Here is a 23,675-nt window from a genome sequence, read left to right as displayed (position 1 = left end):
CCATGGCAACCCCCTCTCTAACTATTTTACCTAAATTCACATGATCTAAAATGCACAGAAGGATTTCATGAGGCACCCTGTCGAAAGCCTTCTCCAGGTCGATTTGGAGCATTGCCACTCGTGCACCAATAGCGTCGCAGCATTCGAGGATACTCCGTGCTGCGTGTATATTAGTGAAGATAGTTCGGCCTTTAATGCCGCACATCTGGTGCGGCCCCACGAGCTCTGTAATGACTGTTTGCAACCTCTTAGCTAGGATTTTCATAAATATCTTATAATCTCCATTAGTGAGGCAGATTGGGCGGTAATAAGTTACTCTGCGCAATGCAACGGGGTCTTCCGATTTCGGTATAAGAACAGTGTCGGAGGATGAAAAGGACGGGGGTAATACTTTCAGCTCGAATGCCTCATTGTACACGTCGGTTAAGACTGGTGATATTGCTAAATTGAAACATTTATAAAAGGCGGAAGTCAGACCATCAGGGCCGGGGGACTTCCCCGGATGCATACTTTCTACAGCACTTTTTACTTCCTCCTCTGAAATGGGTTCCTCCAATATTTCTTTCGTATTGTTGTCTAGCTTTGGCATCAGCGTTAAAAACTTTTTTAAAACGGTCGACGTCGACTGAGCAGGCGGCGAATAACCCATTGAAGTGCTCAAAGAAAGCGCGCTCGATATCGTCTGCTGCATCGCTGACTTTACCATCGTGTTCAATTTCTGTTATCTGATTACGTCGCGCGTGCCACTTTTCTGAGCCCAACGCCCTTTTTGACGGTGCTTCTCCCATTATCAGTCTCTCGGCCCTTGCCCGCACCATAGCACCACGGTATCTTTCGATATCGAACTGTTCTATTTTACGTTTCAATGCGCGAATATCGTCAATAAACATGCCGGGCATCCTACATTTTTCGCTGATCAATTTTTGCAGGTTTCTGCGCATCTGCTTTTCTTCTGCTCCTTTTTCTCTGCTTATAGCACTCGAGCGCTCCAAAGCCTTCATTTTGACCGCCTGCTTGAAGTTCTCCCATTTTTCTCTGAACGTCTTCTTACCCACAACTTTCATTTCTTCAACTTCCGTCATTACTTCCGCCATAAACTTTTCATAGCTCAGCAGGTTCGAATTCAATTTCCGTAGTTGCCACTCGAAGCCCCTTTTCCTTTCTTTCGTGCTAGCTACTAGAAAGCTCACCAAGCAGTGATCACTAAATGAAACAGCGCTAACACGGTATTCCTTGCAAAATGGCACCAAATCAAGGCTCACGTACGCCCTATCTAGTCGGGCGTGGCTGGCTGCCTGAAAGTGGGTGTACTGCTTAGTCCTCCCACCACCGAGACATTCGGCCACATCCTCCAAGCCATGGTCACTTATTATATCGCTTAGTACAACGGTACTTGCATCCTTGTACTGTCGAGCACTAGTTTTGTCATTGGCTGAAAGAACGCAGTTGAAGTCGCCAATAATGATAAGGAGCCGGTTACACTGGGTATACTGTTTTAGCTGTTCAAAAAATACGCGTCTTTCATCGGCAACAGTCGGTGCGTACAAACAAATTACACGCCATTCCAAAGACGAAAGCAAGAGATCACACACAATGAGCCGACCAGACGGACATGACGTTACGGCTTCTATTTTAGCACCTAGACTCTGTCGGACGAAGAGAACACAGCCGGAAGAAGTTCCTACGGCATGGCTAACTATAGCAGATTACCGCGACAAGAATTGGCGCACCATGCCCCCAGCTTCCTCGTCGCCATCGACTTTGGTCTCCTGCACTGCCAGAATGTCAAGATCGAGGTCGCTTACTAGTCGGTACAGTTGACATCGCTTTCTCCTTGAGGCAAGGCCACGCACATTTAGAGTGGCCACACGGATTGAATTTTCTATTTGCATCATTTTAAGGCTGTGAAGAACCCAGGGGCATGGCGCTTACCTCACAGCTGCACTTCCTTCCTGAACGCCTTGCCCCAGTACAGTCCTCACGGTGGCAAAGGCGGCGTTTCCGCCGTCTTGCGCTCCGTTGGAATGTTCGGCCGTGGCCGAAGGAGAGCTCGCCGCGCGGGAGTCGTTTTGGCGGGTGGCTCGTCCGTCGCGGCCGCACTGGGCCCCTTCTCGTTTTTCCCTGCGTCGTGGGGACGCTTGCCCGTCGCACTGGCACTGTCGCTGTCCATCACAGTCATCGGTTCTGGCTTGGAGGAGGTCTCAGCGGTTCCGCTGGAAAAGGTGTCGCCGGTGCTGCTTGCATCAACCTTTTCACTCCTTCCTTCTACACCTTCGTGTGGAAGCCCGGCTTCGGGCTTACGTGGTGCTTCACGCAGGCCCTCTTCTTGTGAGCTTGAAGACCCATCTTGGACAGCCGAGTTTGGGCTCACTCCTGCTGTTTCCTCTGAGTCTGCCTCGTCCATGAGGTGCTCCAGTACGTCGTTTGCCTGGGCTGGTCCGGTAACGCTGGCGTACGTCCTTGCGCAATCCGCGTCTTCGTGGCCGAAGCGGCGACAACGATTGCAGCGTGGTACTCGGCAGTCTCGACGTATGTGCCCAGTACTCTTGCACCGTAGGCACAACGGAGCACGGCCCGGAAGAACAACAAGAGTCAACTCTCCGGCAATCTTGAGCTGGTGCGGAATGTCATCGACCTTGACGTCGGAGTGCAACTTCAACCCCACAGACCGTGTCGTCGAGCCCTTTTCAGTGACGCCTTGCGCTCTCCACTTCTCCCGCGTCACCTCCAATACTTTCCCGTAGGGAGTCAAGGCCACACGCACGTCTTCATCGGTCACGCCGTGCAGCAACCAATGTAGCTTCAAGCGAACCTCGCGGTTATTTGGGTCGATGAGCAAACATGGGCGATCCTTTACCTTCACGTCGACGGCAGAGAGCAATTTCCGAGCAGCGTCAGCACTCGTCATTGTCACGGCCCACACGTGGTTCATTTGATACGCCCCCAACGCCAAAACGTCGGCGAGCGCACCAAGCTTGGCCAGAGTGTCCCGGTAATCTTCGACGCGGTAGGGCCGGGCTCTTGGATCGCCATGCATAAAAACTGTGTTCGTAACGATGCGTCCGGAAGGCAGATTGGGCAGAATCACCTGATAATCCTCAGAACTAGGAACAAAAACCCTGTTACCGCGGCCCACTCGGGCCGCTGAACCCGCTCCGTCGGAGCCAAACATCCCGCGACCGTTTCGCTCGAAAACCGGAAGTGGAATGAGCTATTTCGGCAGAACTAACAGCTACCTAAAGCGGAACAATGCCAATGTTGACTTGGGAAATGTGCCTTCTTGTAATGTGTTCAAGCAGCGCACGTTCTTTTATTTCGACATTTTGATGTAGAAGATGCGCTTGTAACATTCACTTTTGATTAACACCTCATCACTAATGACACGTACAAGACAATGCAAATGTTTCATTCGAGCATGAATCGACGGCATTTCTATATGTACTGCTCCATAAAAAATAAAAGAGATTGCCGAAACCCGGGATCGAACCAGGGACCTTTAGATCTTCAGTCTAACGCTCTCCAAACTGAGCTATTTCGGCTTTTTTATTTCTTTATTGCCTGCATGCATTACAAAGGAATACATATGTACGTGCTAAAACATGTCAACCACACTTTGGCTAACATTACATTATTAAAATCTCTTAAGTTTCACTAAATCATCAAGAATCTCCACCCACACGGGTGGTTCACTCTGCGCGCGATATATTTCCCGAATATACGCAATACTTTCGATGAAGTTGACTCTCGTCGAACGGTCATCCACATCAACATGTCTAACTGCCATTCTCGTTTTCCATAGACTGTGGAGGCCAAGGAGCATAAACATATCGTACGGAACTCCCCCCGCATTATCTGTTGGTAAAAAGCGAATTCCCAAAGGCGTAATCGGTAGTTCTTTTTTAAGGGTCCGCTGTAAGACGTCCCAGTGGAAGATTGCATCCCAGCAGTCGATGAAAGCATGTTCGATGGGTTCTGGTTTGATGGAAAGTAAGCAATTTACAGTCCATGGTACATCTATGCCTTTTTCATCAAGCCATGTTTTTACGGGTAGCGTGTTTGTATGTAGCTTGAAGAAAAACGTTTTTTGAGAAGTTCTAATTGGCATCTTTTTAACCCGTTTCAATACATCGTCTCCGTGGCCTCCCCAGTTTACAGATCTGTACAAAGGTATCGGCAGCATTGAATCAACTAAATCTCTGTACAGTGTTTTTCTTGTCACAGAACACAAATACTCCATTGAAAAGCGAGTGTATAAAAAACGGAAAGAATCAACCACTTCACGCAAATAGCCAGTGACGCTTCCTCCCGCCATATCTGCGGAAGTTACAAGAAATTGCGGCAGTGCTTTCCCCAATCTAACTTGAATCACTGTGCGCAGAAAATCGTTTGTCTGCTCACGCAAAAAAAAGAAAACGAGACACAATTTGTCTGATAAGGAAATGTGACAGACCTAGCCCACCACTGCGGACGGAACGAAACAAATTGGTTCTGCTTGCCCTCTCCCAACTTGAAGCCCATATGAATACGGAAAAAACACGGTGCAATATTTTGCACATTTGAACGACACATAGATAGGATTTGCAAGACGTACCACACTTTCGCCATTAAGAAAATATTACACACGGTAGCGCGTCCAAACATGATAAATCGCGTCCCTGCCAAGCTTTTGTTTTTTCCCTCATTCTCTCTGCCTCGTCACTCCAATACTGCTTACTGTCCATATAGTGCTCGAGGGGCACACCCAAGTACTTAGCCGGCGTTGTTGACCACCGGACGTTTGCAAAATGAGCCGGTGTGTTGTCCCAGTGACCGTGCCAAATCCCGAGGCTCTTCTCCCAATTTAGCTGAGCTCCAGATTGCTCACAGTATGTCTTTACGAGGCTTACAGCTTCAAGAACGCTGTCGCGATCCTCGCGGAAAACCGCGATGTCGTCAGCGTATGCCAGTATTTTAAATTCAGCACGTTGTAATTAGAAACCTCGGATGTTTTCATTGCGCATCACTGCTAAACAAAAGGGCTCGAAATATAGCGCGAAAAGCAATGGGCTTAGAGGACACCCTTGTCTGAGGGAAGACATCACTGAAAGCTTTGCGCTGAGAGACTTGTTAATTATAATATGTGTAGTACATTGGTCATAGGCCATTCTCACGCCATCTAAAATTATTTTTCCAACATTCACGTACTCTAAAATAAGAAAAAGAACATCGTGGGACACGCGGTCGAAGGCTTTCGCCAGGTCAAGCTGCAACAAAGCAACGCGTCCAGCGAAAGCATCGCAACACTCCAGAACACTTCGTGCTACGTGTGTGTTTGTAGCAATCGTGCGACCTTTAATGCCGCTAGTTTGGTGCGGGCCGACTAGTTCAGTTACGACTGCTTGAAGTCTCTTTACCAACACCTTGAATATCATGAATATCTTGTAATCGGTATTTGTAAGGCTGATTGGCCTGTAACCCCCCACCGATAAGAGCGTCTTGTGGTCATCTGTTTTAGGTATTAAAACCATGTGCGCACTCCTGAAAGACGGCGGCACCCGTTGCTTTTCGTATGCCTCCGCGTATACATGCTGCAATACTTTAGCAAGCCAAGGTGCAAATGCCTTGTAGAAAGCAGCTCCTAATCCATCGGGACCTGGCGACTTGCCTGCAGGAAGTTCTTCGATTGCGCGTTCTATTTCCCGCACGCTTATCGGTTCCTCCAGACTAGCTTTGACCTCGTCACCATGCTTCATATTCATCTCCCGCATGGATTGGGACCCCGAACAATTGGCGTTAATGTTCTATGAAGGCCTGTTCTATCATATTCTTGTCAGAAGTAACACCATCACGATAAGTAATCTGTCCTATCGCATTTTTTCTCGCATACCGCTTTTCATCAGCAAGAGCGCGTTTGTTCGACGTTCCATCAGCCCATAGTCTTTCCGCACGTGCCCTAATAACCGCTGCTCTATATTTTTCTCTGTCAATGGCTTGCATCTCGCTTTTTATTTTTCTAATTTCTTCGCGATACTTTCCCGGCTGCGCACTATCCATTGAAATAAGGATATTGAGTTCCTTCTGGAGCTCGTTTTCTCTCATTTTTTCCTTATAGCGTCTAGTGGTGCCTATCTCAATCGCAGCCATCTTCACGTGGACCTTAAAGTCTTCCCATGCTTCCGCGTAATGTAAAAACTTATTTCTTAACAAGTTTCTAATCTGGCTGGTAACATCATTCACAAACTTCTCATCGTCCAGGTGTTTTTCGTTAAACTTCCACATCGCCCAATCAAACCGCAGTTTTTTGGGCTTGGTACTGTGGGAATCGCGCGCACTGCCAGCCGATCACGACACGTGCTGCGCAGTAGAAGTGCGCGCGTCGCACAGATCCGCTATAAAAGCGCCGGCCGACAAGATGCGGGGGGAGTGGCCGGCGAACTGCCGTGAGGTGCGTGGGTGTGCGCGGAGTGCGGTCCGCTGGGGCCAAGGATAGCAGGACCGGCGCGGAAGTTGTGTGTCGAACTTCGTTGAACTTGTTATTGTGTTTTACCCTTGGTTGCCCTAACGTTAAAGGTTTATATTAATAAATGGTTTTTTGAATCACCTCGACTTCGACGAGCAGCCCGTTTCATTGGAGTGGACGCCGACCCCCCACAACTGGCGCCCAACGTGTAATCGGCCGGGTCTACGACCAGCAAGAATGGAGGCTGCTCTCAAAAGTCTTCTTGAGACGATGGAGCGTCTGGATCTGGCTTCAGCGAAGTATTGCGCGGCGAGGGGCCACGCCGAGTCCGCGGCCTATTGCGCGGCGAGGGGCGTTGCGGTCCCGACTATGGACTACGGGCGATGGTCGCCGATTCCGGTTGGGCGCGAATTCACACTGGCGCAAGAAGGCGGGAACATAGACGTCAGTAATGCTGGCGAGAAAGCTCCAGTTGGGGAGCTGCCAGTGGACCAGGCCCCGGCAACTGACAGGGACGACAACGACGCCGCGGACGACTCTGCTAGAGATTTCGGAAACGTGAGTCACGTGGCTGAGCAAGCCACAGTTGTTCATGCCGTGGTCAACGACGACATGGACGCGGGCGAAGAGATCGAGAACGAAGCGGCTGCGGTGAAAGTGATTTCGGGAAGCACTGACACGCCGAATCCTGCCCGGGATGTCTGCGCTCAGACAAAGGCCTCAAGAAAGGCGGCAGCTGCGGTGGAATCCAAGTTGGACGGCACCGATGGCACTGAGGCCGAGACGAAGGATGTCGTTCCGCCTGGGCCATGGGCTGCTGGCAAAGTCGTGAAGACGACAGAAAAAGCGACCACGAAAAAGGAGCCCGTGTGCAGCCTGCGGGAGAAAGAGCTGGCCAGCCCCACACGAGAGACCCACCTTACAGTGCCGTCCGGTAAGCACGAGCCGGGTGGCGCTCTTCGTGAATCGGAGAAGATGGGAGCGGGGCCGGCGGAAGCTACAAAGACCGCGACAGATGCGACGGCTAGCGAGGCGGTCAAGACGGCGCCGACGATAATGAGGGCCACATCGTCGTCAAGGGTGACATCGCCAGCGAGACCGAGGACGGTGACGAAGGCCAAGGACGATGCCGTTCAAGGCGGCGAAAACAACCGGCAGCGAGCCTTTCTTTCTCAGGGGGGGAATGTGTGGGAATCGCGCGCACTGTTAGCCGATCACGACACGTGCTGCGCAGTAGAAGTGCGCGCGTCGCACAGATCCGCTATAAAAGCGCCGGCCGACAAGATGCGGGGGGAGTGGCCGGCGAACTGCCGTGAGGTGCGTGGGTGTGCGCGGAGTGCGGTCCGCTGGGGCCAAGGATAGCAGGACCGGCGCGGAAGTTGTGTGTCGAACTTCGTTGAACTTGTTATTGTGTTTTACCCTTGGTTGCCCTAACGTTAAAGGTTTATTAATAAATGGTTTTTTGAATCACCTCGACTTCGACGAGCAGCCCGTTTCATTGGAGTGGACGGCGACCCCCCCAGTGTAAACCATACTGCGCTATGGTCGCTAAAAGACACCGGCTGTACAACATAGCTATCGCAAAAAGGCACTAGATCTAACGATATATAGGCTCTGTCGAGTCTTGCCTGGCTATCTCGCTGATAGTGCGTGAATCGCGGCTGCAATGTACTGGCCATAAGGTGACCTATATCTTCTAGGTTGTAATCGCTTATTAAAGTGTTTAAGAACACTGCACTCTTGTCACGAGCGGTAGTACGTTTAGCGCGATCTTCTGCATAGAACACACAGTTAAAATCACCCAGAAAAATGATCTGTATGTCGCATTGAAGGTACCCGTTCGACATTCGTGAAGAAAACTTCCCTTTCGTTTATGTCATTTGGCGCATACAAACAGATAAGCCTCCATTGTGATCCGCTAAAATGAAAGTCGAGGTCTATCAGTCGTCCGTTTTCGTTCACAGTGACGGCCTCTTCACTTATACCTATGCCTCTTCGAACCAAGACAGCGCAGCCACCAGACGTGCCGACAGCGTGACAGACGCATACGTTGTAATATGTTTTAAAGGGCATTATCATTTTGTTTGTTTGCTCCTCACTTTCAAGTTTCGTCTCTTGTATGGCGATAATATCAAGGTCCTTTTCAACGCATAGACGGCTCAGCTGGTACTGCCTCCGCCTTGCTGCGAGGCCGCGCACATTAATAGTAGCAACTCTAATTCCCCTCTCCAAATTCATTGCTAATACTTGAAAGAATTAAACACAACACACAATACATAATCACACGTAGCAACGTTAACTCTACTCATAGTTATGTCAACAAGTGTTCATTACGGCCAGAGCAGCTGGTTTTCTAAACAAGTGCAGTACACAGCGTACCTTTCTCGAGGAGCCGCTGTCCACGCCATTCCTTCGGTAATGGTTAGCACTCGAGGGCGCGCCCGAGTGCTTTCGCAGGAACAAGTCTCTCAGTCTACTTAGGTGCCGTTTCCGCCGTTCTCTTGTCCGGCGGGATATTCGGCGAGGGCCGTATTGAGAACCGACGCATTCCCGCCGCCTTTTGCGGTGGTTCCTCGCTGTTCATTGCGTCAGTCTTCGTGCCGTCGTTCGTTGACTCCTCTCGCGTCCTCTTCCCTATCGAGCCTCCAGCCTTGGTTACGTCCATAGGTTCGCTGCCAGCTGATTCCGAGATGTCCGGCGCTGTCTTCGTCGCTGTGTCCTTTTTTTGGGCGTCGATGGTCGAGTCCTTGTTCACATGTCTTGAAGGTGTTCCTGGCCCACGCGCTGCTCCGGCCGTTTGTCCCTGCGGTTTCGCCGATTCCGTCGCAGAGGCTTTCGCCTCCTTGACGCTTCCGGCTGAGGCTTCCTCAGCTTCCACTTCATCCATAAGAAGTTCAGCGTTTTCGTCTGCGGCCGTTGGCACTGCCACGTTTGCGTACGTCCTCACGCACTGCGACTCTTCATGGCCGTGACGGCGACAACGTGTGCAGCGCGGGACGCGGCAGTCGCGCCGGATGTGTCCTGTGTTGCGGCACCGAAGGCAGAGTGGTGCTCTTCCGGGAATAATTACTAGGGCTTCCTCACCTGCTATGCGTAGCAGATGGGGTACGTCATCCGCCCCCAGGCCCTTCCTCGGCACCAGGGTGACCAGTCGAGTCGAAGAGCCTTTATCCTGAAGGCCGAGCACACGCCACTTTTCCCTCGCCACGTCGGTGACTCGGCCGTAGGGTGCCAGGGCTTCACGAATGTCATCATCCGGCACGGTATGCAGCATCCAATGTAGCTTCAGGTGCAGTGCTTGATCGCCGGGGTCAATGACGATGCACCGGCTGTCCTTCACATTCACTTCTTTCGCCCGTAACAATTCTTTCATTGCGTCACAGCTTTTGAACGTTACGGCCCAAACGTGACTTATTCGATATGCCCCCAGGGCAACCATGTCCGTCAGCAATTTCATGCTTGACAGCATATCACGGAAATGTTCCACCCTGTATGGCCTTGCACGTACATCGGCGTGTAAAAATAACGTATTAATAACGAGTCGCCCTGTCGGTAGTTGAGGCAGAAGTACCTGGTAATCCGGATCCTCGTTGGCAAAAAAATTGGCCGTGTATCTGCGTGCTTCGCTGCAAATGTCGTCTAAAGACGATAGAAGAGGCGCTGCGTGAGATATGGATGCCATCTGGCAATACGTCGGGAAACATGAGTGCTGTGTTGCGGGCTGGTAGTCCCGGCGCAGCGGCAGGCGAAGACCGGCGGTGACCAACGCGACCGGTGGGGACGCCGGCCAGCCCAAACAGGCTGTTTGGCGCGATGCGCCGAAGGAGAAGAAACGTCCCCACTCAACGAGTACTCTCCACAAACTCTCTTACTTACACGTCGCCTGGGTAAAACAGGAATGCCAGAGCGGCGCCCCCTGTCATTCGTACAATGCAATACTGAACCGAAACCGAAACACAACATGAGCTTGTGCAGAGTGCACGGAGGAAGACAAGTTTCAGCGCACCTTAAGAAACTAGGGTTGTAACATTGTAGGGCGAGTAGAGCCAGAAGGACCGTCACGACGAAAACCTGCCTCCTCAGTCGTATTCGCCTGGAACGTTGGTGTGGCTTCGCGTTCCCTCCTCCGCTCCTGGCCTTTCCACAAAGCTACTGCCTAAGTACGAAGGCCCCTACCGCGTCCTACGTCAAGCATCCCCAATTAACTATATGATTGAGCCTGTTCAATCATCTACGGACCGCCGTCGTCGCGGCCGCGAGACTGTTCACGTCGATCGACTGAAGCCGCATTATGACCCACCAGTTGTACCTGTTCCTTAGGTCGCCAGGATGGCTCCTTTTCCGCGGGGGAGTGATTTGTAACATGGTAGGGCGCAGACAAGAACGCCTGCGAAAGAAGAAGACGAAGACGGTTGTTGTTGGCGCTCGCGCTTGCTCGGCTTGGACCGCTGATCGCTTCAGCGTTACTGTCTCAACGTTAAACGCATACCATCAAGGTCTTTAAAATTGCGTATCTATGTATTTTCTATTAAACGAACACACCACCTAACACTTACCTAATGATGTTATGCCTCAGATATGCGTAATATTTACTTTTTGATCGACAACGTTCACTAGTATGAACAGCCATACCAGTTCAAGATGGGTGGGCGGTAAGCAAGTGGTTCAACTTTGGCCGGGTGGCTGAATCGAGGGACGTGCCGACAAACAGAAAGACAGAAAGACAGACCAAAATTTAGGCGTTTAGGTTCCCAAAGAAAGACTATCGTCTTTAAAACCTTGAACCGCGGCCCTGCTGGGCCGCTGAAGCCGCTCCTACGGAGCTCATGTCAGACACGTCCGCACCCTACGGTGGCCGGAAGTAGCAACTGAGCTATTTCGGCAGAACTGACAGGCGCCTAAAGCGGAGCAATGCCAATGTTGACTTTAGAAATGAGCGTTCTTGTAATGTGTTCAAGCAGCGCGCGTTCTTTTATTTTGACGTTTTCATGTAGAGGACGTACTTGTTACATTCACTTTCGATTACCAGCTTATCACTGATGACACGAATAAGACAACACAAATGTTTCTTTCAAGCATGAATCGACGCCATTCTTATATGCACTGCTCCATAAAAAATAAAAGAGATGACCCATGTGCCGAAACCCGGGATCGAACCAGGGACCTTTAGATCTTCAGTCTAACGCTCTCCCAACTGAGCTATTTCGGCAGAACTGACAGGCGCCTAAAGCGGAGCAATGCCAATGTTGACTTTAGAAATGAGCGTTCTTGCGATGTGTTCAAGCAGCGCACGTTCTTTTATTTTGACGTTTTCATGTAGAGGACGTACTTGTTACATTCACTTTCGATTACCAGCTTATCACTGATGACACGTATAAGACAACACAAATGTTTCTTTCGAGCATGAATCGACGCCATTCTTATATGTACTGCTCCATAAAAAATAAAAGAGATGACGCATATGCCGAAACCCGGGATCGAACCAGGGACCTTTAGATCTTCAGTCTAACGCTCTCCCAACTGAGCTATTTCGGCAGAACTGACAGGCGCCTAAAGCGGAGCAATGCCAATGTTGACATTAGAAATGAGCGTTCTTGCGATGTGTTCAAGCAGCGCACGTTCTTTTATTTTGACGTTTTCATGTAGAGGACGTACTTGTTACATTCACTTTCGATTACCAGCTTATCACTGATGACACGAATAAGACAACACAAATGTTTCTTTCAAGCATGAATCGACGCCATTCTTATATGCACTGCTCCATAAAAAATAAAAGAGATGACCCATGTGCCGAAACCCGGGATCGAACCAGGGACCTTTAGATCTTCAGTCTAACGCTCTCCCAACTGAGCTATTTCGGCAGAACTGACAGGCGCCTAAAGCGTAGCAATGCCAATGTTGACTTTAGAAATGAGCGTTCTTGCGATGTGTTCAAGCAGCGCACGTTCTTTTATTTTGACGTTTTCATGTAGAGGACGTACTTGTTACATTCACTTTCGATTACCAGCTTATCACTGATGACACGTATAAGACAACACAAATGTTTCTTTCGAGCATGAATCGACGCCATTCTTATATGTACTGCTCCATAAAAAATAAAAGAGATGACGCATATGCCGAAACCCGGGATCGAACCAGGGACCTTTAGATCTTCAGTCTAACGCTCTCCCAACTGAGCTATTTCGGCAGAACTGACAGGCGCCTAAAGCGTAGCAATGCCAATGTTGACTTTAGAAATGAGCGTTCTTGCGATGTGTTCAAGCAGCGCACGTTCTTTTATTTTGACGTTTTCATGTAGAGGACGTACTTGTTACATTCACTTTCGATTACCAGCTTATCACTGATGACACGTATAAGACAACACAAATGTTTCTTTCGAGCATGAATCGACGCCATTCTTATATGTACTGCTCCATAAAAAATAAAAGAGATGACGCATATGCCGAAACCCGGGATCGAACCAGGGACCTTTAGATCTTCAGTCTAACGCTCTCCCAACTGAGCTATTTCGGCAGAACTGACAGGCGCCTAAAGCGTAGCAATGCCAATGTTGACTTTAGAAATGAGCGTTCTTGCGATGTGTTCAAGCAGCGCACGTTCTTTTATTTTGACGTTTTCATGTAGAGGACGTACTTGTTACATTCACTTTCGATTACCAGCTTATCACTGATGACACGAATAAGACAACACAAATGTTTCTTTCAAGCATGAATCGACGCCATTCTTATATGTACTGCTCCATAAAAAATAAAAGAGATGACGCATATGCCGAAACCCGGGATCGAACCAGGGACCTTTAGATCTTCAGTCTAACGCTCTCCCAACTGAGCTATTTCGGCAGAACTGACAGGCGCCTAAAGCGGAGCAATGCCAATGTTGACTTTAGAAATGAGCGTTCTTGCGAAGTGTTCAAGCAGCGCACGTTCTTTTATTTTGACGTTTTCATGTAGAGGACGTACTTGTTACATTCACTTTCGATTACCAGCTTATCACTGATGACACGAATAAGACAACACAAATGTTTCTTTCAAGCATGAATCGACGCCATTCTTATATGTACTGCTCCATAAAAAATAAAAGAGATGACGCACATGCCGAAACCCGGGATCGAACCAGGGACCTTTAGATCTTCAGTCTAACGCTCTCCCAACTGAGCTATTTCGGCAGAACTGACAGGCGCCTAAAGCGTAGCAATGCCAATGTTGACTTTAGAAATGAGCGTTCTTGCGATGTGTTCAAGCAGCGCACGTTCTTTTATTTTGACGTTTTCATGTAGAGGACGTACTTGTTACATTCACTTTCGATTACCAGCTTATCACTGATGACACGAATAAGACAACACAAATGTTTCTTTCAAGCATGAATCGACGCCATTCTTATATGTACTGCTCCATAAAAAATAAAAGAGATGACGCATATGCCGAAACCCGGGATCGAACCAGGGACCTTTAGATCTTCAGTCTAACGCTCTCCCAACTGAGCTATTTCGGCAGAACTGACAGGCGCCTAAAGCGGAGCAATGCCAATGTTGACTTTAGAAATGAGCGTTCTTGCGATGTGTTCAAGCAGCGCACGTTCTTTTATTTTGACGTTTTCATGTAGAGGACGTACTTGTTACATTCACTTTCGATTACCAGCTTATCACTGATGACACGTATAAGACAACACAAATGTTTCTTTCAAGCATGAATCGACGCCATTCTTATATGTACTGCTCCATAAAAATAAAAGAGATGACGCATATGCCGAAACCCGGGATCGAACCAGGGACCTTTAGATCTTCAGTCTAACGCTCTCCCAACTGAGCTATTTCGGCAGAACTGACAGGCGCCTAAAGCGTAGCAATGCCAATGTTGACTTTAGAAATGAGCGTTCTTGCGATGTGTTCAAGCAGCGCACGTTCTTTTATTTTGACGTTTTCATGTAGAGGACGTACTTGTTACATTCACTTTCGATTACCAGCTTATCACTGATGACACGTATAAGACAACACAAATGTTTCTTTCGAGCATGAATCGACGCCATTCTTATATGTACTGCTCCATAAAAAATAAAAGAGATGACCCATGTGCCGAAACCCGGGATCGAACCAGGGACCTTTAGATCTTCAGTCTAACGCTCTCCCAACTGAGCTATTTCGGCAGAACTGACAGGCGCCTAAAGCGTAGCAATGCCAATGTTGACTTTAGAAATGAGCGTTCTTGCGATGTGTTCAAGCAGCGCACGTTCTTTTATTTTGACGTTTTCATGTAGAGGACGTACTTGTTACATTCACTTTCGATTACCAGCTTATCACTGATGACACGTATAAGACAACACAAATGTTTCTTTCGAGCATGAATCGACGCCATTCTTATATGTACTGCTCCATAAAAAATAAAAGAGATGACGCATATGCCGAAACCCGGGATCGAACCAGGGACCTTTAGATCTTCAGTCTAACGCTCTCCCAACTGAGCTATTTCGGCAGAACTGACAGGCGCCTAAAGCGGAGCAATGCCAATGTTGACTTTAGAAATGAGGCGTTCTTGCGATGTGTTCAAGCAGCGCACGTTCTTTTATTTTGACGTTTTCATGTAGAGGACGTACTTGTTACATTCACTTTCGATTACCAGCTTATCACTGATGACACGTATAAGACAACACAAATGTTTCTTTCGAGCATGAATCGACGCCATTCTTATATGTACTGCTCCATAAAAAATAAAAGAGATGACGCATAGTGCCGAAACCCGGGATCGAACCAGGGACCTTTAGATCTTCAGTCTAACGCTCTCCCAACTGAGCTATTTCGGCAGAACTGACAGGCGCCTAAAGCGTAGCAATGCCAATGTTGACTTTAGAAATGAGCGTTCTTGCGATGTGTTCAAGCAGCGCACGTTCTTTTATTTTGACGTTTTCATGTAGAGGACGTACTTGTTACATTCACTTTCGATTACCAGCTTATCACTGATGACACGTATAAGACAACACAAATGTTTCTTTCGAGCATGAATCGACGCCATTCTTATATGTACTGCTCCATAAAAAATAAAAGAGATGACGCATATGCCGAAACCCGGGATCGAACCAGGGACCTTTAGATCTTCAGTCTAACGCTCTCCCAACTGAGCTATTTCGGCAGAACTGACAGGCGCCTAAAGCGTAGCAATGCCAATGTTGACTTAGAAATGAGCGTTCTTGCGATGTGTTCAAGCAGCGCACGTTCTTTTATTTTGACGTTTTCATGTAGAGGACGTACTTGTTACATTCACTTTCGATTACCAGCTTATCACTGATGACACGAATAAGACAACACAAATGTTTCTTTCAAGCATGAATCGACGCCATTCTTATATGTACTGCTCCATAAAAATAAAAGAGATGACGCATATGCCGAAACCCGGGATCGAACCAGGGACCTTTAGATCTTCAGTCTAACGCTCTCCCAACTGAGCTATTTCGGCAGAACTGACAGGCGCCTAAAGCGGAGCAATGCCAATGTTGACTTTAGAAATGAGCGTTCTTGCGATGTGTTCAAGCAGCGCACGTTCTTTTATTTTGACGTTTTCATGTAGAGGACGTACTTGTTACATTCACTTTCGATTACCAGCTTATCACTGATGACACGAATAAGACAACACAAATGTTTCTTTCAAGCATGAATCGACGCCATTCTTATATGTACTGCTCCATAAAAAATAAAAGAGATGACGCATATGCCGAAACCCGGGATCGAACCAGGGACCTTTAGATCTTCAGTCTAACGCTCTCCCAACTGAGCTATTTCGGCAGAACTGACAGGCGCCTAAAGCGTAGCAATGCCATGTTGACTTTAGAAATGAGCGTTCTTGCGATGTGTTCAAGCAGCGCACGTTCTTTTATTTTGACGTTTTCATGTAGAGGACGTACTTGTTACATTCACTTTCGATTACCAGCTTATCACTGATGACACGTATAAGACAACACAAATGTTTCTTTCGAGCATGAATCGACGCCATTCTTATATGTACTGCTCCATAAAAAATAAAAGAGATGACCCATGTGCCGAAACCCGGGATCGAACCAGGGACCTTTAGATCTTCAGTCTAACGCTCTCCCAACTGAGCTATTTCGGCAGAACTGACAGGCGCCTAAAGCGTAGCAATGCCAATGTTGACTTTAGAAATGAGCGTTCTTGCGATGTGTTCAAGCAGCGCACGTTCTTTTATTTGACGTTTTCATGTAGAGGACGTACTTGTTACATTCACTTTCGATTACCAGCTTATCACTGATGACACGAATAAGACAACACAAATGTTTCTTTCAAGCATGAATCGACGCCATTCTTATATGTACTGCTCCATAAAAATAAAAGAGATGACGCACATGCCGAAACCCGGGATCGAACCAGGGACCTTTAGATCTTCAGTCTAACGCTCTCCCAACTGAGCTATTTCGGCAGAACTGACAGGCGCCTAAAGCGTAGCAATGCCAATGTTGACTTTAGAAATGAGCGTTCTTGCGATGTGTTTCAAGCAGCGCACGTTCTTTTATTTTGACGTTTTCATGTAGAGGACGTACTTGTTACATTCACTTTCGATTACCAGCTTATCACTGATGACACGTATAAGACAACACAAATGTTTCTTTCGAGCATGAATCGACGCCATTCTTATATGTACTGCTCCATAAAAAATAAAGAGATGACGCATATGCCGAAACCCGGGATCGAACCAGGGACCTTTAGATCTTCAGTCTAACGCTCTCCCAACTGAGCTATTTCGGCAGAACTGACAGGCGCCTAAAGCGGAGCAATGCCAATGTTGACTTTAGAAATGAGCGTTCTTGCGATGTGTTCAAGCAGCGCACGTTCTTTTATTTTGACGTTTTCATGTAGAGGACGTACTTGTTACATTCACTTTCGATTACCAGCTTATCACTGATGACACGAATAAGACAACACAAATGTTTCTTTCAAGCATGAATCGACGCCATTCTTATATGTACTGCTCCATAAAAAATAAAAGAGATGACGCACATGCCGAAACCCGGGATCGAACCAGGGACCTTTAGATCTTCAGTCTAACGCTCTCCCAACTGAGCTATTTCGGCAGAACTGACAGGCGCCTAAAGCGGAGCAATGCCAATGTTGACTTTAGAAATGAGCGTTCTTGCGATGTGTTCAAGCAGCGCACGTTCTTTTATTTTGACGTTTTCATGTAGAGGACGTACTTGTTACATTCACTTTCGATTACCAGCTTATCACTGATGACACGTATAAGACAACACAAATGTTTCTTTCAAGCATGAATCGACGCCATTCTTATATGTACTGCTCCATAAAAAATAAAAGAGATGACGCACATGCCGAAACCCGGGATCGAACCAGGGACCTTTAGATCTTCAGTCTAACGCTCTCCCAACTGAGCTATTTCGGCAGAACTGACAGGCGCCTAAAGCGGAGCAATGCCAATGTTGACTTTAGAAATGAGCGTTCTTGCGATGTGTTCAAGCAGCGCACGTTCTTTTATTTTGACAGTTTTCATGTAGAGGACGTACTTGTTACATTCACTTTCGATTACCAGCTTATCACTGATGACACGTATAAGACAACACAATGTTTCTTTCGAGCATGAATCGACGCCATTCTTATATGTACTGCTCCATAAAAATAAAAGAGATGACGCACATGCCGAAACCCGGGATCGAACCAGGGACCTTTAGATCTTCAGTCTAACGCTCTCCCAACTGAGCTATTTCGGCAGAACTGACAGGCGCCTAAAGCGGAGCAATGCCAATGTTGACTTTAGAAATGAGCGTTCTTGCGATGTGTTCAAGCAGCGCACGTTCTTTTATTTTGACGTTTTCATGTAGAGGACGTACTTGTTACATTCACTTTCGATTACCAGCTTATCACTGATGACACGTATAAGACAACACAAATGTTTCTTTCAAGCATGAATCGACGCCATTCTTATATGTACTGCTCCATAAAAAATAAAAGAGATGACGCACATGCCGAAACCCGGGATCGAACCAGGGACCTTTAGATCTTCAGTCTAACGCTCTCCCAACTGAGCTATTTCGGCAGAACTGACAGGCGCCTAAAGCGGAGCAATGCCAATGTTGACTTTAGAAATGAGCGTTCTTGCGATGTGTTCAAGCAGCGCACGTTCTTTTATTTTGACATTTTCATGTAGAGGACGTACTTGTTACATTCACTTTCGATTACCAGCTTATCACTGATGACACGTATAAGACAACACAAATGTTTCTTTCGAGCATGAATCGACGCCATTCTTATATGTACTGCTCCATAAAAAATAAAAGAGATGACGCACATGCCGAAACCCGGGATCGAACCAGGGACCTTTAGATCTTCAGTCTAACGCTCTCCCAACTGAGCTATTTCGGCAGAACTGACAGGCGCCTAAGCGGAGCAATGCCAATGTTGACTTTAGAAATGAGCGTTCTTGCGATGTGTTCAAGCAGCGCACGTTCTTTTATTTTGACGTTTTCATGTAGAGGACGTACTTGTTACATTCACTTTCGATTACCAGCTTATCACTGATGACACGAATAAGACAACACAAATGTTTCTTTCAAGCATGAATCGACGCCATTCTTATATGTACTGCTCCATAAAAAATAAAAGAGATGACGCACATGCCGAAACCCGGGATCGAACCAGGGACCTTTAGATCTTCAGTCTAACGCTCTCCCAACTGAGCTATTTCGGCAGAACTGACAGGCGCCTAAAGCGGAGCAATGCCAATGTTGACTTTAGAAATGAGCGTTCTTGCGATGTGTTCAAGCAGCGCACGTTCTTTTATTTGACGTTTTCATGTAGAGGACGTACTTGTTACATTCACTTTCGATTACCAGCTTATCACTGATGACACGATAAGACAACACAAATGTTTCTTTCAAGCATGAATCGACGCCATTCTTATATGTACTGCTCCATAAAAAATAAAAGAGATGACGCACATGCCGAAACCCGGGATCGAACCAGGGACCTTTAGATCTTCAGTCTAACGCTCTCCCAACTGAGCTATTTCGGCAGAACTGACAGGCGCCTAAAGCGGAGCAATGCCAATGTTGACTTTAGAAATGAGCGTTCTTGCGATGTGTTCAAGCAGCGCACGTTCTTTTATTTTGACGTTTCATGTAGAGGGACGTACTTGTTACATTCACTTTCGATTACCAGCTTATCACTGATGACACGAATAAGACAACACAAATGTTTCTTTCAAGCATGAATCGACGCCATTCTTATATGTACTGCTCCATAAAAAATAAAGAGATGACGCACATGCCGAAACCCGGATCGAACCAGGGACCTTTAGATCTTCAGTCTAACGCTCTCCCAACTGAGCTATTTCGGCAGAACTGACAGGCGCCTAAAGCGGAGCAATGCCAATGTTGACTTTAGAAATGAGCGTTCTTGCGATGTGTTCAAGCAGCGCACGTTCTTTATTTTGACATTTTCATGTAGAGGACGTACTTGTTACATTCACTTTCGATTACCAGCTTATCACTGATGACACGTATAAGACAACACAAATGTTTCTTTCGAGCATGAATCGACGCCATTCTTATATGCACTGCTCCATAAAAAATAAAGAGATGACGCATATGCCGAAACCCGGGATCGAACCAGGGACCTTTAGATCTTCAGTCTAACGCTCTCCCAACTGAGCTATTTTCGGCAGAACTGACAGGCGCCTAAAGCGGAGCAATGCCAATGTTGACTTTAGAAATGAGCGTTCTTGCGATGTGTTCAAGCAGCGCACGTTCTTTTATTTTGACGTTTTCATGTAGAGGACGTACTTGTTACATTCACTTTCGATTACCAGCTATCACTGATGACACGTATAAGACAACACAAATGTTTCTTTCAAGCATGAATCGACGCCATTCTTATATGTACTGCTCCATAAAAAATAAAAGAGATGACGCACATGCCGAAACCCGGGATCGAACCAGGGACCTTTAGATCTTCAGTCTAACGCTCTCCCAACTGAGCTATTTCGGCAGAACTGACAGGCGCCTAAAGCGGAGCAATGCCAATGTTGACTTTAGAAATGAGCGTTCTTGCGATGTGTTCAAGCAGCGCACGTTCTTTATTTTGACATTTTCATGTAGAGGACGTACTTGTACATTCACTTTCGATTACCAGCTTATCACTGATGACACGTATAAGACAACACAAATGTTTCTTTCGAGCATGAATCGACGCCATTCTTATAGTAACTGCTCCATAAAAAATAAAAGAGATGACGCACATGCCGAAACCCGGGATCGAACCAGGGACCTTTAGATCTTCAGTCTAACGCTCTCCCAACTGAGCTATTTCGGCAGAACTGACAGGCGCCTAAAGCGGAGCAATGCCAATGTTGACTTTAGAAATGAGCGTTCTTGCGATGTGTTCAAGCAGCGCACGTTCTTTTATTTTGACGTTTCATGTAGAGGACGTACTTGTTACATTCACTTTCGATTACCAGCTTATCACTGATGACACGAATAAGACAACACAAATGTTTCTTTCAAGCATGAATCGACGCCATTCTTATATGTACTGCTCCATAAAAAATAAAAGAGATGACGCACATGCCGAAACCCGGGATCGAACCAGGGACCTTTAGATCTTCAGTCTAACGCTCTCCCAACTGAGCTATTTCGGCAGAACTGACAGGGCCTAAAGCGGAGCAATGCCAATGTTGACTTTAGAAATGAGCGTTCTTGCGATGTGTTCAAGCAGCGCACGTTCTTTTATTTTGACGTTTTCATGTAGAGGACGTACTTGTTACATTCACTTTCGATTACCAGCTTATCACTGATGACACGATAAGACAACACAAATGTTCTTTCAAGCATGAATCGACGCCATTCTTATATGCACTGCTCCAATAAAAAATAAAAGAGATGACGCATATGCCGAAACCCGGGATCGAACCAGGGACCTTTAGATCTTCAGTCTAACGCTCTCCCAACTGAGCTATTTCGGCAGAACTGACAGGCGCCTAAGCGGAGCAATGCCAATGTTGACCTTTAGAAATGAGCGTTCTTGCGATGTGTTCAAGCAGCGCACGTTCTTTATTTTGACGTTTTCATGTAGAGGACGTACTTGTTACATTCACTTTCGATTACCAGCTTATCACTGATGACACGTTATAAGACAACACAAATGTTTCTTTTCAAGCATGAATCGACGCCATTCTTATATGCACTGCTCCATAAAAAATAAAAGAGATGACGCATATGCCGAAACCCGGGATCGAACCAGGGACCTTTAGATCTTCAGTTTAACGCTCTCCCAACTGAGCTATTTCGGCAGAACTGACAGGCGCCTAAAGCGGAGCAATGCCAATGTTGACTTTAGAAATGAGCGTTCTTGCGGATGTGTTCAAGCAGCGCACGTTCTTTTATTTTGACGTTTTCATGTAGAGGACGTACTTGTTACATTCACTTTCGATTACCAGCTTATCACTGATGACACGAATAAGACAACACAAATGTTTCTTTCGAGCATGAATCGACGCCATTCTTATATGTACTGCTCCATAAAAAATAAAAGAGATGACGCATATGCCGAAACCCGGGATCGAACCAGGGACCCTTTAGATCTTCAGTTTAACGCCTCTCCCAACTGAGCTATTTCGGCAGAACTGACAGGCGCCTAAAGCGGAGCAATGCCAATGTTGACTTTAGAAATGAGCGTTCTTGCGATGTGTTCAAGCAAGCGCACGTTCTTTTATTTTGACGTTTTCATGTAGAGGACGTACTTGTTACATTCACTTTCGATTACCAGCTTATCACTGATGACACGTATAAGACACACAAATGTTTCTTTCAAGCATGAATCGACGCCATTCTTATATGCACTGCTCCATAAAAATAAAAGAGATGACGCATATGCCGAAACCCGGGATCGAACCAGGGACCTTTAGATCTTCAGTTTAACGCTCTCCCAACTGAGCTATTTCGGCAGAACTGACAGGCGCCTAAAGCGGAGCAATGCCAATGTTGACTTTAGAAATGAGCGTTCTTGCGATGTGTTCAAGCAGCGCACGTTCTTTTATTTTGACGTTTTCATGTAGAGGACGTACTTGTTACATTCACTTTCGATTACCAGCTTATCACTGATGACACGAATAAGACAACACAAATGTTTCTTTCGAGCATGAATCGACGCCATTCTTATATGTACTGCTCCATAAAAAATAAAAGAGATGAGCATATGCCGAACCCGGGATCGAACCAGGGACCTTTAGATCTTCAGTTTAACGCTCTCCCAACTGAGCTATTTCGGCAGAACTGACAGGCGCCTAAAGCGGAGCAATGCCAATGTTGACTTTAGAAATGAGCGTTCTTGCGATGTGTTCAAGCAGCGCACGTTCTTTTATTTTGACATTTTCATGTAGAGGACGTACTTGTTACATTCACTTTCGATTACCAGCTTATCACTGATGACACGTATAAGACAACACAAATGTTTCTTTCAAGCATGAATCGACGCCATTCTTATATGCACTGCTCCATAAAAAATAAAAGAGATGACGCATATGCCGAAAACCCGGGATCGAACCAGGGACCTTTAGATCTTCAGTCTAACGCTCTCCCAACTGAGCTATTTCGGCTTTTTTTTCTTTATTGCCTGGCATGGACATTGTACAGGGCAATCATTGCACACACATACAATACAAAAAGAACAGGCATTGCCATCAGTCCCATTTGGACTGATGTCGTCCTCTTAAAAATACTTAAGGGTTGCCAGAGGTTTAAACCTTGACAACCATTCTGGCTCGATCTCCTGTATTTTACTACACTCAATGAATGCAGACATGCTTTGCCTGAAATAAATTACTGCTGGCTTTGCATCCGGGTCGAAGTGGTATCCGGCCATTCGCGCACGCCATATACAGTGGAGACCGGTCAACATCACTACATCAAATGGGACCCCATCATCATTTGTTACTGCGAGATACCTTATCCCGTGTGGGTCTAGTGGAAAATCCTTCTTTATTGTCCTCTGTAAAATGTCCCAAAAATGTACCCCTTCCCAACAATGCAAAAAAACATAGTCTATTGTTTCTGGTTTCTTACATATCAAGCAGTGTGCCCCCCATGGTGTAAAAAAGCCCCGTTCCTCTGTGAAAAGCCTTTACTGATAGTGTTCCTGTGTGTAACTTAAAGAAAAATGTTTTCACCCCTGTAGGTACCTGCATGTTTCTCACCCGCTTCAGTACATTTTGTCCCGGTCTTCCACTGT

At 46.8% G+C, this 23,675-nt stretch overlaps 1 protein-coding gene and 37 non-coding genes across 38 annotated transcripts; all 38 read right to left on the bottom strand.

Annotated features, from left to right (window-relative positions):
- Positions 1-3,466: 3,466 nt before the first annotated feature.
- Trnaf-gaa (transfer RNA phenylalanine (anticodon GAA)) lies at positions 3,467-3,539 on the bottom strand. The gene has a single exon. It is a non-coding gene; the product is annotated as a tRNA-Phe (tRNA).
- Positions 3,540-8,912: 5,373 nt separating this feature from the next.
- LOC119386765 (uncharacterized) lies at positions 8,913-9,812 on the bottom strand. Its single transcript, XM_037654073.1, has one exon. The coding sequence runs from the start codon at positions 9,810-9,812 to the stop codon at positions 8,913-8,915; it is 900 nt and encodes a 299-aa protein (XP_037510001.1).
- A 1,763-nt stretch (positions 9,813-11,575) lies between these two features.
- Positions 11,576-11,648, bottom strand: Trnaf-gaa (transfer RNA phenylalanine (anticodon GAA)). Its single transcript has one exon. It is a non-coding gene; the product is annotated as a tRNA-Phe (tRNA).
- A 253-nt stretch (positions 11,649-11,901) lies between these two features.
- On the bottom strand, positions 11,902-11,974 carry Trnaf-gaa (transfer RNA phenylalanine (anticodon GAA)). Its single transcript has one exon. It is a non-coding gene; the product is annotated as a tRNA-Phe (tRNA).
- Positions 11,975-12,227: 253 nt separating this feature from the next.
- On the bottom strand, positions 12,228-12,300 carry Trnaf-gaa (transfer RNA phenylalanine (anticodon GAA)). Its single transcript has one exon. It is a non-coding gene; the product is annotated as a tRNA-Phe (tRNA).
- A 253-nt stretch (positions 12,301-12,553) lies between these two features.
- On the bottom strand, positions 12,554-12,626 carry Trnaf-gaa (transfer RNA phenylalanine (anticodon GAA)). The gene has a single exon. It is a non-coding gene; the product is annotated as a tRNA-Phe (tRNA).
- Positions 12,627-12,879: 253 nt separating this feature from the next.
- On the bottom strand, positions 12,880-12,952 carry Trnaf-gaa (transfer RNA phenylalanine (anticodon GAA)). Its single transcript has one exon. It is a non-coding gene; the product is annotated as a tRNA-Phe (tRNA).
- Positions 12,953-13,205: 253 nt separating this feature from the next.
- On the bottom strand, positions 13,206-13,278 carry Trnaf-gaa (transfer RNA phenylalanine (anticodon GAA)). The gene has a single exon. It is a non-coding gene; the product is annotated as a tRNA-Phe (tRNA).
- Positions 13,279-13,531: 253 nt separating this feature from the next.
- On the bottom strand, positions 13,532-13,604 carry Trnaf-gaa (transfer RNA phenylalanine (anticodon GAA)). Its single transcript has one exon. It is a non-coding gene; the product is annotated as a tRNA-Phe (tRNA).
- A 253-nt stretch (positions 13,605-13,857) lies between these two features.
- On the bottom strand, positions 13,858-13,930 carry Trnaf-gaa (transfer RNA phenylalanine (anticodon GAA)). The gene has a single exon. It is a non-coding gene; the product is annotated as a tRNA-Phe (tRNA).
- Positions 13,931-14,182: 252 nt separating this feature from the next.
- On the bottom strand, positions 14,183-14,255 carry Trnaf-gaa (transfer RNA phenylalanine (anticodon GAA)). The gene has a single exon. It is a non-coding gene; the product is annotated as a tRNA-Phe (tRNA).
- A 253-nt stretch (positions 14,256-14,508) lies between these two features.
- Positions 14,509-14,581, bottom strand: Trnaf-gaa (transfer RNA phenylalanine (anticodon GAA)). The gene has a single exon. It is a non-coding gene; the product is annotated as a tRNA-Phe (tRNA).
- Positions 14,582-14,834: 253 nt separating this feature from the next.
- Positions 14,835-14,907, bottom strand: Trnaf-gaa (transfer RNA phenylalanine (anticodon GAA)). Its single transcript has one exon. It is a non-coding gene; the product is annotated as a tRNA-Phe (tRNA).
- Positions 14,908-15,162: 255 nt separating this feature from the next.
- Positions 15,163-15,235, bottom strand: Trnaf-gaa (transfer RNA phenylalanine (anticodon GAA)). The gene has a single exon. It is a non-coding gene; the product is annotated as a tRNA-Phe (tRNA).
- A 253-nt stretch (positions 15,236-15,488) lies between these two features.
- On the bottom strand, positions 15,489-15,561 carry Trnaf-gaa (transfer RNA phenylalanine (anticodon GAA)). The gene has a single exon. It is a non-coding gene; the product is annotated as a tRNA-Phe (tRNA).
- Positions 15,562-15,812: 251 nt separating this feature from the next.
- Positions 15,813-15,885, bottom strand: Trnaf-gaa (transfer RNA phenylalanine (anticodon GAA)). Its single transcript has one exon. It is a non-coding gene; the product is annotated as a tRNA-Phe (tRNA).
- A 253-nt stretch (positions 15,886-16,138) lies between these two features.
- On the bottom strand, positions 16,139-16,211 carry Trnaf-gaa (transfer RNA phenylalanine (anticodon GAA)). The gene has a single exon. It is a non-coding gene; the product is annotated as a tRNA-Phe (tRNA).
- Positions 16,212-16,463: 252 nt separating this feature from the next.
- Trnaf-gaa (transfer RNA phenylalanine (anticodon GAA)) lies at positions 16,464-16,536 on the bottom strand. Its single transcript has one exon. It is a non-coding gene; the product is annotated as a tRNA-Phe (tRNA).
- Positions 16,537-16,787: 251 nt separating this feature from the next.
- On the bottom strand, positions 16,788-16,860 carry Trnaf-gaa (transfer RNA phenylalanine (anticodon GAA)). Its single transcript has one exon. It is a non-coding gene; the product is annotated as a tRNA-Phe (tRNA).
- A 253-nt stretch (positions 16,861-17,113) lies between these two features.
- On the bottom strand, positions 17,114-17,186 carry Trnaf-gaa (transfer RNA phenylalanine (anticodon GAA)). Its single transcript has one exon. It is a non-coding gene; the product is annotated as a tRNA-Phe (tRNA).
- A 253-nt stretch (positions 17,187-17,439) lies between these two features.
- Positions 17,440-17,512, bottom strand: Trnaf-gaa (transfer RNA phenylalanine (anticodon GAA)). The gene has a single exon. It is a non-coding gene; the product is annotated as a tRNA-Phe (tRNA).
- Positions 17,513-17,765: 253 nt separating this feature from the next.
- On the bottom strand, positions 17,766-17,838 carry Trnaf-gaa (transfer RNA phenylalanine (anticodon GAA)). The gene has a single exon. It is a non-coding gene; the product is annotated as a tRNA-Phe (tRNA).
- Positions 17,839-18,090: 252 nt separating this feature from the next.
- On the bottom strand, positions 18,091-18,163 carry Trnaf-gaa (transfer RNA phenylalanine (anticodon GAA)). The gene has a single exon. It is a non-coding gene; the product is annotated as a tRNA-Phe (tRNA).
- Positions 18,164-18,416: 253 nt separating this feature from the next.
- Positions 18,417-18,489, bottom strand: Trnaf-gaa (transfer RNA phenylalanine (anticodon GAA)). The gene has a single exon. It is a non-coding gene; the product is annotated as a tRNA-Phe (tRNA).
- Positions 18,490-18,742: 253 nt separating this feature from the next.
- Trnaf-gaa (transfer RNA phenylalanine (anticodon GAA)) lies at positions 18,743-18,815 on the bottom strand. Its single transcript has one exon. It is a non-coding gene; the product is annotated as a tRNA-Phe (tRNA).
- Positions 18,816-19,067: 252 nt separating this feature from the next.
- Positions 19,068-19,140, bottom strand: Trnaf-gaa (transfer RNA phenylalanine (anticodon GAA)). The gene has a single exon. It is a non-coding gene; the product is annotated as a tRNA-Phe (tRNA).
- Positions 19,141-19,391: 251 nt separating this feature from the next.
- Trnaf-gaa (transfer RNA phenylalanine (anticodon GAA)) lies at positions 19,392-19,464 on the bottom strand. The gene has a single exon. It is a non-coding gene; the product is annotated as a tRNA-Phe (tRNA).
- Positions 19,465-19,716: 252 nt separating this feature from the next.
- Positions 19,717-19,788, bottom strand: Trnaf-gaa (transfer RNA phenylalanine (anticodon GAA)). The gene has a single exon. It is a non-coding gene; the product is annotated as a tRNA-Phe (tRNA).
- Positions 19,789-20,039: 251 nt separating this feature from the next.
- Trnaf-gaa (transfer RNA phenylalanine (anticodon GAA)) lies at positions 20,040-20,113 on the bottom strand. The gene has a single exon. It is a non-coding gene; the product is annotated as a tRNA-Phe (tRNA).
- A 252-nt stretch (positions 20,114-20,365) lies between these two features.
- Trnaf-gaa (transfer RNA phenylalanine (anticodon GAA)) lies at positions 20,366-20,438 on the bottom strand. Its single transcript has one exon. It is a non-coding gene; the product is annotated as a tRNA-Phe (tRNA).
- Positions 20,439-20,689: 251 nt separating this feature from the next.
- On the bottom strand, positions 20,690-20,762 carry Trnaf-gaa (transfer RNA phenylalanine (anticodon GAA)). Its single transcript has one exon. It is a non-coding gene; the product is annotated as a tRNA-Phe (tRNA).
- A 252-nt stretch (positions 20,763-21,014) lies between these two features.
- Positions 21,015-21,087, bottom strand: Trnaf-gaa (transfer RNA phenylalanine (anticodon GAA)). Its single transcript has one exon. It is a non-coding gene; the product is annotated as a tRNA-Phe (tRNA).
- Positions 21,088-21,338: 251 nt separating this feature from the next.
- Trnaf-gaa (transfer RNA phenylalanine (anticodon GAA)) lies at positions 21,339-21,411 on the bottom strand. Its single transcript has one exon. It is a non-coding gene; the product is annotated as a tRNA-Phe (tRNA).
- Positions 21,412-21,665: 254 nt separating this feature from the next.
- On the bottom strand, positions 21,666-21,738 carry Trnaf-gaa (transfer RNA phenylalanine (anticodon GAA)). Its single transcript has one exon. It is a non-coding gene; the product is annotated as a tRNA-Phe (tRNA).
- A 254-nt stretch (positions 21,739-21,992) lies between these two features.
- Trnaf-gaa (transfer RNA phenylalanine (anticodon GAA)) lies at positions 21,993-22,067 on the bottom strand. Its single transcript has one exon. It is a non-coding gene; the product is annotated as a tRNA-Phe (tRNA).
- Positions 22,068-22,319: 252 nt separating this feature from the next.
- Positions 22,320-22,392, bottom strand: Trnaf-gaa (transfer RNA phenylalanine (anticodon GAA)). The gene has a single exon. It is a non-coding gene; the product is annotated as a tRNA-Phe (tRNA).
- Positions 22,393-22,643: 251 nt separating this feature from the next.
- Trnaf-gaa (transfer RNA phenylalanine (anticodon GAA)) lies at positions 22,644-22,717 on the bottom strand. Its single transcript has one exon. It is a non-coding gene; the product is annotated as a tRNA-Phe (tRNA).
- A 252-nt stretch (positions 22,718-22,969) lies between these two features.
- On the bottom strand, positions 22,970-23,043 carry Trnaf-gaa (transfer RNA phenylalanine (anticodon GAA)). The gene has a single exon. It is a non-coding gene; the product is annotated as a tRNA-Phe (tRNA).
- Positions 23,044-23,675: the final 632 nt, after the last annotated feature.

This window comes from Rhipicephalus sanguineus, chromosome 1, assembly GCF_013339695.2.
Source record: "Rhipicephalus sanguineus isolate Rsan-2018 chromosome 1, BIME_Rsan_1.4, whole genome shotgun sequence".
Taxonomy (NCBI): Eukaryota; Metazoa; Arthropoda; class Arachnida; order Ixodida; family Ixodidae; genus Rhipicephalus; species Rhipicephalus sanguineus.
The sequence above is the reverse complement of the archived record's forward strand: the minus strand, read 5'-3'. Positions and strand labels throughout refer to the sequence as shown.